General features: G+C 40.5%; 1 protein-coding gene across 2 annotated transcripts in view; it reads right to left on the bottom strand.

The window, feature by feature from the left end:
* LOC308579271 (phosphatidylinositol-binding clathrin assembly protein-like) overlaps positions 1-15,828 on the bottom strand; it is a 50,257-nt gene that overhangs the window by 28,975 nt on the left and 5,454 nt on the right. For both annotated transcript variants that reach the window (XM_081180187.1, XM_081180186.1), the window contains exons 2-4: positions 4,542-4,684; positions 3,029-3,104; positions 160-262 (exon numbers count right to left, since the gene is read on the bottom strand). In XM_081180187.1, the coding sequence (XP_081036313.1) occupies positions 160-262; positions 3,029-3,104; positions 4,542-4,684 (322 nt within the window). The remainder of the gene's footprint in view (positions 1-159; positions 263-3,028; positions 3,105-4,541; positions 4,685-15,828) is intronic.

Genomic DNA, 15,828 nt, shown 5'->3' with positions numbered 1-15,828 from the left:
CAAAAGTTGCATTTTTCTATCACTGCATACTTCAAATTTCACATCAGAACATGTTTTTTTGCACAAATTTCCAAACTCTGTTTTGACAATTTTGTTTTCTCAAACACTTTGATGCCCATCCAGTCACTAGAAGAGCATAAAAATAAATGGAATTCTTACCCTCTTTTCATTTTGGTGAAATCAACTGCTACAAGTCTGTAAGAAAGTGCTTTTTCATTCAAGTATCTGCTGTATCGTCTGATGAAAGTAGACATATCATAGCCTGGAAATGAAATGCTATTCAATTAGACTTTTCATTCTTCTAGTATTCTTATCACTTTTTACTCAGTGTGAATTATGCTCCAAAAGTTCCTTGGGGACCTTCTTCACACCTTTGCCATTATTAAACACATTTGAAACTAGTAGTATGGTGATCATGCTTCCAGCACTGATAAGTTGGTATAGTTTCTCTGAATGTTGCCTCATGAAATTAATAAAAACTAACACTTTTTGAACCAGTGAGACTTAATTGAAAAATAAGTTTATGTGTGGTTAACACATGTTTATGTGGTTCACACAAGATTTTATAAAAGTTTTGTATTTCACCAATAAACTAATATTTTAACAATCTGCACCATCAGAAAGCCATTTTACCAGGGTTGATAAAAATGATTTTTAAATTTAGATTCTTTATTTCTGAGGTACACTATAATTGAAACAACAACAACACCAAACTGGTTTAAAAGGAAATCTAAATTATATGCATGTTAAAGTCTACACTTATCTCTTCAAAATAGAATGAACATCTATCAAATAGAAACATAATTCATGTAAGAGAACCGGGGGGAATGTTATCTAGCATCTGGGGGTAACCATTATTTTCCTTTGGCTCTCTCTTCCAGAGACACATAAATCACATACTGCCCTGATTCAGTTTAGAAGCTTCAAAATTCATGGGTATGGTGCCAGAAGTGGGTGCCAGGGTCAAGATGCAAAGGATCTGCTGGGCTTGCATCAAGTCCCATTACATTCAAACTAGGGAATTCTGGCCACATGTTGGTTTGAAAACCAAGTTGAGATCATAAGCCATGGTTTATGAAGCCTCAAACAACTGTCTAGACCAGGTTGCTATATCCCAGTGGGTATTCTGCCCCTGGGACAAACAAGTCATCAGAGCTGCTATGATCTGGGAGTGGACAATTCTATGTATCATAAGGATTACAGAATCCCCCATAAGTAACCTCGGAGTCAAACAATAAACAACACAAGTTCTGCAGTGTGTATTTCTCAGGTTTTGAATATTTAGAACTCTACTAAGCAACCAAAAAGATTGTAGATTTACATTTAATGGAGAAACAACAGTGATATCTGCATGCAACACTAAACCATGACTATTTCAGCTATGACCATCCATGTGTGCTTGGTTTCCATGTCCCAAAAGCCCCAAGCAATATGACCAATAGTCAGGGGTAATTGGATGTGCAATCCAACAACACCTGGAGAGCTACAGGTGTTTAACTAATTGTGGTCTGTTTGAATATTCAAACCCATCCTGAGAACTAATGATGTTTTGCTTGTTTCTGACAAACTAGGGTTTGAATGCCAATGTGTGCTAACTGTAGTTTCTTGTTGTTTCAAAACCTGGCATCCTGACTAACTCCCAGTTTGTTTTAGTGTTGAATTCTGGCCACTTACTTGGCAACAGAGGTGCAAGGCAAGGGTGGCTCTAAAAAGAAACTGCTCCCAAGATTAAGCAACTCTCAGCTGCCACTTTCCGAATCTTACCCTCTATCCAAACACTTTGCATGGCAGGAGGTTTCCTCCCTGTCCTATTCCTTCCCAACAAGTTCCCCCTTTCATGCCTGCCTATTTTGCTTTGAAGTAATTTCAATTTCACATCCTTCTCCTTGAGCACGTGTTAAAAACACAGCTTAGAATAGGCAGCTAACACACATCAATGGTGAATGTCTCCTTCTGCCTCCTTCCTTCCATAAAGGTTTGGAAATTCATGGAGACAAGAGTGAAAGGTGTTTGAGGATAAATTCCCTAGAGCAGTTCATTGGGCCACGGGATAAGTATTCACATGTCCCTTCTCTCATAAGGCACATTTCCTGGAGCTTAATAAAATGATAATAAAGGAGAGGGCTTGCAGGGTTAAGAAAAGATCCAATCCAGGCAAGCACTGAATGCATTGTGGAAGGGAGGTAAACTTCATGGTGCACTGAGAGCAATCAAAGAACTCAGAAGAGAGTTCCTCTGTCCTGCTGCTGATGTTGGTTAGTGATATAGTGAGGCTGTAACATTTTATAGCACCATAGAGTCATGTGGGATATCAAGCTGTGTTGGCTGCAATACAAATCCTGGCTAATGCAACAAACCATGGTTTAGTGGTACATGCAAACAAGGCCAATATTTTACCCAGTAAGTATCAACCCTTGCTTTCTGGAAAATCCTGGATGCTTACAAAACTGATCCCATCCATGTTGACTTGGAAGTAAGTCCAACTTTCCTCTAACAAGACTTACAGATAAATAAATATACTTGGATAATAGCCTCAGCCTTCAGATAAGTTATCTTACTTAGGAACCATGAAGATGTACAGAGAGCCAGTCAGAAATATGCATCTTATCCCTAAGCAGATATAATTCTGAGGTGAATGTCAGGTTCATGATGAAATTTTATGCAATTATAGCTAGTATAAATGCTCATATTAATTTGATTTATTTGTTTCCCAATACAAAACATATCATAAATATTCTAAGGCTACACTCCTAGATACTTACTTTGTTGTGAAGTTTACTAAAGTCAGTGGGACTTCCATACTTACAAATCCTGGACTGGACTACTGGTCTACTAGAGCCAATGAATGAAACTGCAGAATACACCTGGATGCAAACTTCAATAAATAAAAGAGTATGCCTCTCCAATACAATTTGGATACATTAATGGGTTTATTTAAGATGACTGAATTTCTAACATTCCTTTAGCCCATAGAAGTTATTCTGCAAATTGCAATCTGCCTCAGAATAGAAAAGTAAAAAATTCTTACCCTGCATGGCACTTTTATCCAGATAGTTGTTGAGATTAAACAGGGTATTTCGAGATGCCAAGTATTGGATAAAACGCTGTTTGAGAAAGAATTAGATTCCAGATTACTTCATTTATTTTTTCCCCATAGACATAACCGTGTTAGAGAAACTAGTTTCTACGCAGCTGTATAAGGCATATCTAAAAGCAGGAGGGGAATCTAATACTAAGACAAGCAAATTAGATCTACTATCAAGCCTGATTGTTTCAATCACTGCTCAGGAGAGCCAGAATTGGAACTGAGTTATGCAACAAGGGCCAATGTGTAACACAATTGACAGCCACCATGTTGTGCAAACTCTGATGTGAAGAAAGAATAACGGCAGCAGAACTTGTTACACATTACACCTTTGCATAAAATTCATTTATATGTAGCCCACATCACAGCAGGGTTATGAAAAGATACAAACATGGTTCCGAGGCTATTCTTTAGTGACGCACATGCAAACTCTCCATCTACATGGAATAAGGAAATGAAGCTAGTATAAACTACAGACAAATACATTCTCCTCCTCCCCCATTGCCAACACCTTCAATGCTCATCACATTTACAGCAAGATGACATGACTAAGGAACTATTCACTCATTCACTCATTGTCCCTTGGGATTGTTCCAGCCGTGAGATAGAGAATGCACCCTGCTCCCTCTTACCACTGACAGGAGTTATCAACCATACTTGGGAGGTCTGTGCTTATTTGATTGCTGCATCTCCCCAATCCCATGAGACTGAATCCACTAGAAAGCAAGTTATACCCTGTAATTTCAAGGAAATTCAGTTTTTCAAATTGAAGTGGGATCTACTCAAGCACTTCTTATTTTATTGTGAGAAGAAATTTAGGGGAGTTGATTGGGGCAAATGAGACCAAGGCCTGCTCCTGATTCCACCATGAATAGAATTTCAAGGGCTAAGTAATGAATGAAAAAGCTCCAAGCTTATTCTCCAAAAACAGTTCCTATACAATTCTGTGAAGAGTGAGATGGTTGTAGAAAAGCTTATTGTTCAAATTCACCCCAATGTGTGTAGGTATATATGTGTTATAATGAGATGTGTATTAAATTCATTTCCGATTCAGACTTCCGTAGGAATATTTCTAATCTAGCCAAATGCAACCTGACACATAGTTTCCACAACTGCTAGATACAGAACAGAGTTCCTGCACCTTTGAGTATATGTATAAATTTCTCCTACAGAAATGAAAAGCTATACCAGCAGTGCAATGCTGACAATTCATTCATTTAATACAATCACTAATTTAGCAATCTGAGTATTTTAAAGGCAGCGACAGGGGGGGTATTGCTAAGCTCAGGCTTTCATACTTGCTTACTAATAGGTGAGGCAACAGGATAGACAATTAAGGCTGGTATTTTTTAATTTTTCTCTCTCACCATCATTTCAGAGATCACCAGCACTTCACATCTGAATGTTTTCCTACCATTAAACACAATGTTCTATGGCAAATTGACTACTGTCTTACCTCATTTCCATACATCATGAGGTGGTGTGTTGTAATTAGAGCTTTGAACACTACTACCCAGCTACTGTTTGCTGTCCTCTCAAAAAGTGTGTCTGCCAGCTGTGGAATATTCACATTCATCTCATTTGTGCACTGAATAAGATCTAAAATATAAGAAAACAAGATAATTTACTTAAAACAAATATGGGAAAATGTGACAAAAACAGCAGGGCAAATGTTTTTATTTAGTGCCTTAAATATTTTGCAGGTGTTATACGTAAGTGGGAAATACACTTATGAAGCCTCTCATTAGGAATCTGGCCTGCAAGCAATCTGGTTGCCAGTCCATTCTTTCCTCATTCCCTAACCTCACATTCTCCAGGTTTCTGCCATTTCTTATTTAACAATAACTATGCACTCCAGGGGTACGGGGGGGGGGGGAGAGAAACAGCCTTAAACAAATCCCAAATGCTGCTTTCCTTTTGCATATCTTTCAGTATCAAGTTGCTCTCTTTTTTCTTTTTCATTAATTCCTTGCACTGGTAAAGACAATACTTCAAGCTTTCCAAAACCAGTCTCTAAATTAAGCTCTGTGCCTTTCTGACACCCAACCTTTGGTTAAAAATAGTCTCACAGAGCCACAGCATGCAAGCAGGTGCTGAAAAGAGTGTGCTACCAACTCAATAAAGAAAAATAAAGTGTATTATCTTGAAATAAATAAGTGTTCTCTCTTCCCAAGAGGAGGAATAAGAGATGTGAGCATTGACTATAGGCAATTATTATTATTATTATTATTATTATTATTATTATTATTATTATTATTATTATTAAATTTCTATACTATCATTCATCAGAAGATCACAGGGTATTTTAGGAAAATGGTAAATGACCCCTGGATGGTTAAGTTCAGTCAAAGGTAACTATGGGGTACGGTGCTCATTTTGCTTCAGGCCGAGGGATCAGCTGTTTGTCCACGGACAGCTTTCTGGGTCATGTGCCCAGCGTGACTAAACTGCTTCTGGTGCAACAAAGCACCGTGACAGAAGCCAGAGTGCACAGAAACGCTGTTTACCTTCCCTCCACAGCGGTACCTATTTATCTACAGTGGTACCTTGGGTTACAAACATCTCAGGTTACAAACACTTCGGGTTACAGACTCTGCTAACCTGGAAGTAGTACCTCAGGTTCAGAACTGTGCCTGCCCCAGGATGAGAACAGAAATTGTGTGCTGGTGGCACAGTGGCAGTGGTAGGCCGCATTAACTAAAGTGGTACCTCAGGTTAGGAACGGACTTCCGGAACGAATTAAGATCGTAACCAGAAGTACCAATGTACTTGCACTGGTGTGCTTTCGAACTGCTAGGTTGGCAGAAGCCATTCTACAGGGTAGTTTACAATATAAAAATACAAAAATACACAACATTGCAACAAACAAAAATAGTAACTCCCCACATTACAGTGGTACCTTTCTTTTTGAACGTCTCCATTGATGAACATTTCGATTTTCAAACACCGTAAACCCAGAAGTAAATGGTTTGGTTTTCGGACAAGCCTTGGAAATTGAACATGCCACGCGGCTTCCGTATTGAGTTTTCCATACTGAGGCTTCTGTTTTGAGTTTTCGGTTTTTGAACATTTCAGAACTCGAACAGTCTTCTGGAATGGATTACATTTGAAAACCCAGGTACCACTGTATTATTATTATTATTTATTACATTTCTATTAGAAGAAGCCATCTAAACCAAAGCAGGAATCTAAGACCAATACATCTAGCAAAGAGCCAGTGCAAAAGAGGTTTGCCCCTTCCAACATTTCAAAGCAAGGATAAAAGCTTTATAGTTTCTCTGGAGACCTTACAACACACAGCGGGCAAGGGGAGGGTCAGATGTGGGAAGCATTTGCACAGGCTGGAAAGAATTGTACAGTGAAATGGCACTACCCCAATGCTTTGGCAATAAGCAAAGCTAAACTGTCTATATTCACTGAGATTATTTTCACTTTACAATGGAACATTTATGCTTAGAAATGTGAAGGTCTGGGAAAAACTGGAGCCCCCCATTTGGGGGGGGCCTTCACATCTCCATTTATGATGCAATTAATCATTTACTCTGGAGTAATCCAAACTTCCTTCAGTAGAGTACCTTACAGCAAAACAGGAGACGGCTGGTTTAAGTCCTCCAACAGAGAACAAGTAGGGGAAAGAGTCTCTGCAAGCACCGGGTGGCCAACTGAGAAAAACCATAGAAAATGAGTTAAGGGCAATTCCCAGGGCCAGGCTACACTGGTGCTGCACTACAGGGATCCCCACCCTGCAAATATCAACCAACAAAGCAAGGAAGGGAACTTGTAGCAGGGTGGTAATAATGGTAAATAGCTACTACTGTATATCTAGCCTGTTTTCTACTTAGTCTCAGAGCAGCTAGCAGCACAAGTAAAATTGTAATCATGAAATACGTGATTACGTTAAGAGTTATGAAATGTGAGTAAACCTCCATGGGTAGGTGGAAGAAAACTTCTTACAACTACAGTATTCTTGCTCTTTTAGAGTAGTTTTTCAAAAGGGCTAAGTCCCCAAAGATGACCGTCATCCCGGCCACAGCTCACACAAAGTACTGAACTATCTTCAGAACTTGCAAGGCAACTATGGACTTAGAAGGGCAAAGGGCAATTCCCCAAGGACTGCTACAGCTTGCCACAGTATCAGGCTCTCCTTTTGCTTGCCTTTTTTTAACTCATGCATTCCAAACAGCAGGGATCAATTTATAAATGTGAACATGTGCCAAAAAATCCTGCAATGCTCCCCCGCCCAGTGTTCTTCGCATTTTTTTGAACTCAGGCCCCTTTTAAAAACCTATTTTACCCTTCTGGGGCCTCTAACCCAGCACAAATAGTCTGTGAATCTGCAGTGATCTTCGCATGCAGTGGTATGCAGTTACTACCACTACTAGAGGTAAAGGATAAAGGTTAGTAGCTACAGACAGAAGAACTTATCCCAATGCCAGCACTAAAACAGAAAATGAGCGGGACATCTCTGATCTCCTTTCCCAAAAGCAGCAATTCTATCCAAACCCCGTTCTCAAATCTCAAGAAGATGGGAGAGTGAGGGTGAGGCTGCTATCACACTCAGGAACACAGTGCGGATGAACAAGGGTCCTCTGCCAGGTCAGCATGCAAGTTTCCATTCAGCATATTTGCAAAATATTGTGGAAAATTGGAGTGCATACATTATTGCAGTGCACTCTGTGTGTGGCTACCCTTGAGATTGATCCAGAGGCTTCTGCTAGTATAGAATTCAGAGGCTAGGTTGCTTGTGGGAGCAAAGTATCACCAACACATTCTGCAAATTGTCTGCAGGATTTACACTGACTGGCAATCTGCTGCTGGGCCAAGTTCAAGGTTTTAGTATGAATATATAAGACCCTATACAGCTCTGGACCACTTTACTTAAGAGACCACCTCATCCCTTATATACCTGGTAGGCCACTGCGTTCTGAAGGAGGGTTTTTCCTCTAAGCCCCTAAAATATCAGACGCCTGTTCACAGCAACTGGGCTTTCAATGTGGATGCTCCTATTTCATAGAACAACATTCCTACTGAGATATGACTATTTCCATAAAAAACTGAAGATGCTGTGCATTAGCTTTCCACCACTGTGTGGCGGGTGCTGCTGTCTAGAAGAGCTGAGCCTTTAATGAGGGGATACACAAGATCAATTAACTGCTGCTTGTCTTGACAATTAGAAGAAAAGCATTAGACCTGGAAGACTAAGAACCAACCTCAGGGAATAATATCTAATTTACTCCACCAATACCTTGTTTCTCACAACTACTGGACATCTGTTGTCAGGGAAATGCTTTCTGCCACACCCATTATTCCAATTGTGCGCACATAATGATCCACATCTGAGGTCTGTTTGTACTGCTACAATTGCATTTTGTACCAGGTGTAAACCCAATTGCTATATTCTACATATTCTTTTCAAAAAATGTAGTAGGATTATTATTGTTAGTAGCCTTGAACAATATTGGAGGGAAAGGAGAGAAATAAATGTAAATAATATAAGGAGAAAGAAAGAAAGAAAGAAAGAAAGAAAGAAAGAAAGAAAGAAAGAAAGAAAGAACCAGCTCCTGGTGAGGGGGATGAAAAAGGCATCTATTGCTTGTCATTTCCTAGAATTCTGAGCCCTCTACCAGGTGCCCCCCCAAAGGCGGAAGAGCTGCCCCATAGCTTGAGAACTAAGGATTTATTTAAAATGGACACCCCAAATTGGAGGACAAAGCTATACAACCTTAACTGCAAATACTTTTTCAATTTATGAAAACCAAAGATAGTAATGCTGGCCTGTAAGAAAAATACTTCCAAATCCAGAGTTGAGCAAATAACTGGAACCAACCCAAAATGTAACAAAATTGTGGCAAACTTTAAAGTTTTTCAGAACTCTTAATCAGGAAACTTGTTACATTAAGCAGTGGGTGGGGGGCGGGGGGGACAAGGAAAAATAGGTTAAATGTTATGAAGACTTACAGTCCTATTTTTCTTCAAATTTTCCCTTGAATTATGGAACCAACCATCCACTATATGAATATGTGAAAGATTCAGTTATTTAAAGGTATCTATGGATTTCCTATCAGGGACGTGGGTGGCGCTGTGGGTTAAACCACAGAGCCTAGGACTTGCCGATCAGAAGGTTGGAGGTTCGAATCCCCACGACGGAGTGAACTCCTGTTGCTCGGTCCCTGCTCCTGCCAACCTAGCAGTTCGAAAGCGCATCAAAGTGCAAGTAGATAAATAGCTACCGCTCCGGCAGGAAGGTAAACGGCGTTTCTGTGTGCTGCTCTGGTTCGCCAGAAGCGGCTTAGTCATGCTGGCCACATGACCCGGAAGCTGTACGCCGGCTCCCTCGGCCGATAAAGTGAGATGAGCGCCGCAACCCCAGAGTCGGTCACGACTGGACCTAATGGTCAGGGGTCCCTTTACCTATTTATGGATTTCCTAGTAAATCACATTGATTTGTACACAAGCTTCTTGAATTTATCAAGAGATATAAACAGCGCAAGTTGCAGTTCAGAAGAAAATATAGTGTTTCTATTGTAATAATGACCAGAACAATTCAGTGTGTTTGCCTCAGATTCTAATCATCATAGTTTTTTCCTAGGATCACAATGATCATATCCAGCCTCATGCAAGTTGCATCAAAACATTATTCTCCAAGAAATGTCTATTGCTAACAGTTTTAAACACACTGAAAAGGAACCCCAAGTTTTCTTAGAAAGCAGACTACTGCTGCTTGTGAGGAGTATGCCTTAATTTCTAGTTTGGTTTCCCTGCATGCTTCCCACACACAAACCTCCTGCAACCACATAATCTCTAGTCTTGGGAAGGCTCACAATAAAAAGAATCCACATTTTGGACTAAAATGAAAGCAACCTTCTTTACTACTAGCTAAGGCAAGATGCAACAGTGCATGTTTAGTGAAGAATGAGATCTGTGTATTGTGATCTGTGAATGTGCTTGCTGGATGACTCTCAATAAAAATGAACAAATATATTTTCACATTTCATTACTCTGACAAGCTGCTCTGAGGAATGCAAATGTACTGGAAGGGTAGGTTATAAATCTCTTGAACAAACAAATGCATACATAGACCTATTGCTGGGCAGTGACATTAATATAATTGCAATATGGTGTATATATAAATCTGTATCAGAAGTTAATGTCAGCATCCCTTCCACTAATAGATCACATAAGCCACCTCTTGGGCCAGTTCAGATAAAGATTTTCTCTTCCTGGCCATTTCCAAACACCCCTGGGTATAAAATGCAATATGAGATGTGCATCAATCCCTTCAGCAAGCAATTTAAATGATTGTGGCAGTACCTTATGGCGCACCCACCACTGCTTGCTTATTCAGAGGTTGTGTTTCTCCATACGATCATATGCACAAGAGAATACCCAAGAGCAATTATGTGGAGAAAAGCACCAAGGAAGGTGCATGCATGAAGCAGGTGAACACCCATTATCCAGCTGGGGAAAATCTGTCAGATCAAAAGTATATTAAATTGTTTCCAAAAAGTGCAGATAGTGGGCACCTGTCACATCTCAACAGGAATGCTTTTCCACAGAGTGGGTTTCTGAGATCTTTGTAACTTGCATCAGAAACTCTCCCACAGACTGCAACAATCTACTGGGTGAATAAAGGGTAAGGCAGTCTCTTATAACTTGGTTCTAAGCTTCATAGAGATTTATATGTCAGTAATAATATTTTGGGGATGCGGGTAGCGCTGTGGTCTAAACCACTGAGCCTCTTGGGCTTGGCAGTTCGAATCCCCGCAACGGAGTGAGGTCCTGTTGCTCGGTCCCAGCTGCCAGCCTAGCAGTTCGAAAGCACACCAGAAAGTGCAAGTAGATAATTAGGTACTGCTTCGGTGGGAAGGTAAACGGTGTTTCCATGTGCTGCTCTGGTTTCGCCATGCTGGCCACATGACCCGGAAAAACTGTCTGTGGACAAACACCGGCTCCCTCGGCCTGTAAAGCGAGATGAGCGTTGCAACTAGACTTAACTGTCAGGGGTCCTTTACCTTTACCTTTTTAATAACACTTTGAATTTTGCCCAGTAGCAAACTGGCAGTCAGTGCAAATCCTGAAAGCAAGGTGTTATAAGCCAACAGAAATAAAGATTATGAAGTACTAAAACCACAATGGGCACCTGTAACATTCGCAATTTCAAATGCATCATTTCCCCATCAGTGCTGCTTAACTACATATTGTTGTTGAAATCCATCTGCCTCAAGAGACAATGGAGGAGTGCACACTTGGGGGTGAAGCCAAACTGCTGGAAGTTTGGTCAGATTAAGGCATCCAATTGTGCTACTACAGATGTACCAAGGCGTTTCTTCTTTCTGTGCTCTTCCCGGTGGTCATTCCTCCTCTGGTAACTGCTGTGGATACACAACCTGACTGTCCGTCTCTAGGCACTGTGGTTGTCTGCAAGGGTTTTCCACATGGCAGGGTTAATGTTGCCAGCCTTCATGTTCGCAGACATCTTTGCAAACCAGAATTAGTCTGCCAACAGGCCTAGTGCCTGAAGCCAGGCTCCTCATAGAGCATGTCCTTGGGGGTCCTGTTATCTTCCATTGTGTGGGCATGACCAAGCTCCTGGCAGGTGCAAGTTGCCCATGTCTCACTATCACAAAGCAGTGTGCTCATCTTGGTATTGGACGTTAGCATCACATTCTCCCATATCCTTTTGGAGAGGCAAGCCATTGCCATAGATGTTTTGCCAATACACTTGTCCAGCTCAGCATCAATGGAAAGGTTGTTGGTTATGGTGGAACCCAGGTAAACAAAAATGTCTACCACCTCTACTACATAGAAATTATTGCTATAAACTGTGTAGATGGATGATCTGATCAAACCTTCAGATCTACATGAGACCACATAGACTGAAGCTAGTGGACATTAACACAACACAGAGTTTTAGTGAATGAAGTGAAGGAAAATTTGTGTTTCAATATCACACATTATGATGAAATCTCATTAAAATTCAATAGTAACAAAATCCAAGATAACAATTCTCTACACATATGAACATCTGGCTTAATGAAGGTTAATTTACCGATTCTGAGAATTCTGAAACAATGACCAAGATAGAGTTGTGTATTGGTCTTTTATAACAAAACTTCAGAATTTCAGTGACACACACCTTCCATGGGGAGAAAGCATTATGATACTGAATACTGCCTTTTCTTCTCCTGACATGTTCCTACTCTTCTCTTTGCATATATGAAGACCATGTGCACAGAAAGCAGCACAGGAATTGTTTACCAACATTTATACCCAACGGCAACTATGGAGGCAACATTCAACTCTTCCTTGATGCTTCCCTCTTTCACTTGCAGCTGTTTAAAAATCTCTGCTGTTGCTGCTTCACAGAAATGACCAGGAGAAAAAGGATGGAAATAGCAGCCCTGTTCCATTTCTGTGGATCAAGGAAGACTGAAGCTCATTGAAGATTGAAGATCATTGAAGCTAAGTGTCCTCGATCCTCAGAAATGGGGCAGGGCTGCTCTGAAAAGGAATAAGCCTTTACATTACACTAGAAAGAAATGGAGACTATAGGTGATGGCTCACAGGATGAGGTACAAAAAACCAGATCCATCCCCACTAATGCCAGCAAATGATTATCTGAAAAGCTGCTAGTTCATATGCTTGTTTTGGAAATTTTATTCACCTGAGTTCTATTATAATTATTACTACTACAACAATACCATCATCACTGTGCATGGGGTTTTAAGAGTAACTTAACCAAAGTACAGATCCCTGCCTTGAAGATCTTATGGTCTATAAATTTCCACAGTTGGGAGACCAACACAGAGGAGAAAAGGGAAAGGTGCAGGTAACAAGAAGCAAACATGAGGACTCATGGTTATAGAGGCCCCCAGTCTTTTTAACATTTACATGAAACCACTGGAAGCTAACCCAATTTGGTTTCTATTGTATTGCACTCATGAGCTCTGCATAATTATTCTCCATAATAATTCTGCATAATTACTACAAGGAGTACTGTACTTCTTCTAGCCTACATCTTCCTTACAAAAGAACTTTGTATTACAGTATCTGCTAGAGATCATCATAAACTTACAACTGTTTTCTGTATTTCCAAAAAAAAGGAGCTCCTTAGGGTGTTTCTTGTCACAGCATGCCTCTGAGACTAACAAGTTCTGATTTCCTCCATTACCATACAAGGATCCAATTCAGAACTCTGTTGTGCCATGCAGTGCTGTAGGCTACTGTATTCTAAATCCCTGGCATTCTTTACCCTGGCAAACCCCAGGCATATCTTGTGTTCAGACTGCATGGTTCAGCTGCTGTGCAGCAGCCAAAGAGGTGTTATTGTAACTAATCCTCAGAACAGTACCTACTAAGAAGCTACAACTCCCCTGAGCCCGATCCACAATGGCTGGGAAGTGCTGCAGCTGTGCCAACTAGCTGCAGAAGTCTGATGGGTGTTCTACAGCTGACTGCCTATGTCATCCCCAACCCCTGGTTTGCCTGGGATTTGATAGTCCGTCCACCCCGCCCGCCACCCGTTTTCTCTCAGAAATCCCTAAATTGGAGCAAACATCAACTTCTATCAGTTTTTCTGTGAATTGACATTTGTTCCGATTCAGTGGTAAACAGTGGGTTTTCCTGGGGAAATGGGTGGGATAAATGAAATACCGCTTGGACCTGTGTCTAGAAAACACGGGGCAAGTGGAAAACCTCCCAGGCCCGTGTTTTCTAGGCACAGGACAAGTGGAATTGTGAACAACCCTGAAGTCCATGGTTATGGGCAGCTGAGCAATGAAATATTGAATGTCTTAACTTAAGAAAGCAAGAGACAGGAAGTGACCTGTTGAGCCCTTAACAGTTTATAGTAATCTGGAAATAAGCATTAGGAGGAGGGGAGAGAAAGAATATTTATGCCATAAAGTTGAAGAAAACCACAAACCGTTATCCCTAAGCAACACTCCACCTCATCCCCACCTCCCTGCAGTAATAAAACTGGTTCAGGCTGACAGCTAGTTCCAGTTCTGAACCCTTGGTATATACCAGTGGTTTCCATAGCTAAGTACTATGGAACCCCTGTTTTTCAAAAGCCAAGCCCTCTACTTCTGAAAATTCTGACCACCAGTTGGGAATCACTGGTATACAAAATAATGGGAAAGAAAAGAGGTGTTTTCTATGAGCCCCAAGCAGCAATCCAAGGCTCCAGTTCCATGCTGGGTGGAGCCTAGAATTTAGGTTGGTTTTATTTTTATTTATAAATTTTCACAAATAAAATACAATTGATCAAACACTTTCCAGTATACATTCACTTAAAAAGTTGACTTCCCTCCCACTCTTCCATGGTTTTCTCACGATTATCTTTTGCTGCTGCATACTGTAACTAATCTATACCTCTTTTCCTCAGCTTTATTCTCAAAGTAACTTTTAGTGCTGATTTACTCCAAACCTGATAGTGTGCTAACATATTTACAATAATTTTCCAGAATTTAGGTTCTGAGGCAACATTGCAATATTTCGTTGTTGGTTGCCATTTATAGCTTCCTTTAGCCAAGTCAGTAGAAAAACTGGAGCTCTCCTAGTAGAATTATCATGAAAGGATACACTCAAATGGCAGTACAAGTCAATGCATAAAAACCTCCCTCCTCAAAAGATAACAAAAAAGAAGTTTCTCTAATATCAGTACAGTGGCCATCTCTGGACAATGAAGATGAAAACACATAAACAAGCTAAAGATTCAGGTGTAAAGTGTATAAATGTGAATGTATACAAACTGCCTTACCTTTAATATCTGTGCAGCGCTTAGAACATGTTATGCACTTTATAAGTGTTAAATACACTATTATATCTTTGCAGGATATAATTTCTTGCAGACATATGGCTAGTAGGGCCCCTCAGATCACCCAGTTTTAAGTTAATTCTCCTTATCTTCACATTGAAATGCCTATTATATGGGCACACGTTTTTAAACTACATCTGCATCCCTCGACTGGTTCCTCCAAAACACTCAAGGCAGCATGCATGCTATTATTTAATTCTTATAACAACCTTAGGCTGAGACAAAGTGGCCTCATTTGCCTGCCACTTTAAGCCACAATTAAGGTTAACTATGATTTGTGCTGGTAAACAGGGCTAAATCACGGCTGCTTTGCTTCTTCTCTGCCATGCCAGCAAGATCTAAGCTATGATTTGTTTTAGAGTTACAACTAAACCTGGCTCCAAACAAATCACAAACAATAACCAAGGTTTGTTGGTCCCATGCATCAGCACAATGCACTTTCACCTTTAAACCATAGTTAAGATTAAGTGTGCAAACCAGCTCAGTGACTGGGCCCAAACTTCCAAAATTGCCTTTAATTCAGGTTCAATGTTCTGTCCATTGCATTGGCAAACAATACCTTGGTGTCCTTACTATCTCTCTACTACATCTGCAAAGTACCACCACTGCCAGTGCTCTTTGCTCAGCAAGATACAAATACAAGATTGTATCAGAATGAATTATTCTCTCAAGTGTGTCCAGCAGTTGGAAAAATAAATAAATCACAGTGCCAGGATAACCCACTCACAATCAGAAACCAGATTGCTATCAGATACCATGTTTGGACAGAGGGCAGACTGAGAGAAAGATTACTATAGTTATCCTAAAGCAGGGATAGGGATGCTGTTGGACTACATTATCCCTGACTACTGGCCATGCTAGCTAGGACTGATGTAGGATGGATTCCAACAATATCTGGAGGGCCATAGGCTTCCCATTCCTATTT

The sequence above is a fragment of the Podarcis bocagei genome (assembly GCF_964188305.1).
Source record: "Podarcis bocagei genome assembly, chromosome: Z".
Taxonomy (NCBI): Eukaryota; Metazoa; Chordata; class Lepidosauria; order Squamata; family Lacertidae; genus Podarcis; species Podarcis bocagei.
This window is presented reverse-complemented; position numbering and strand designations above follow the sequence as displayed.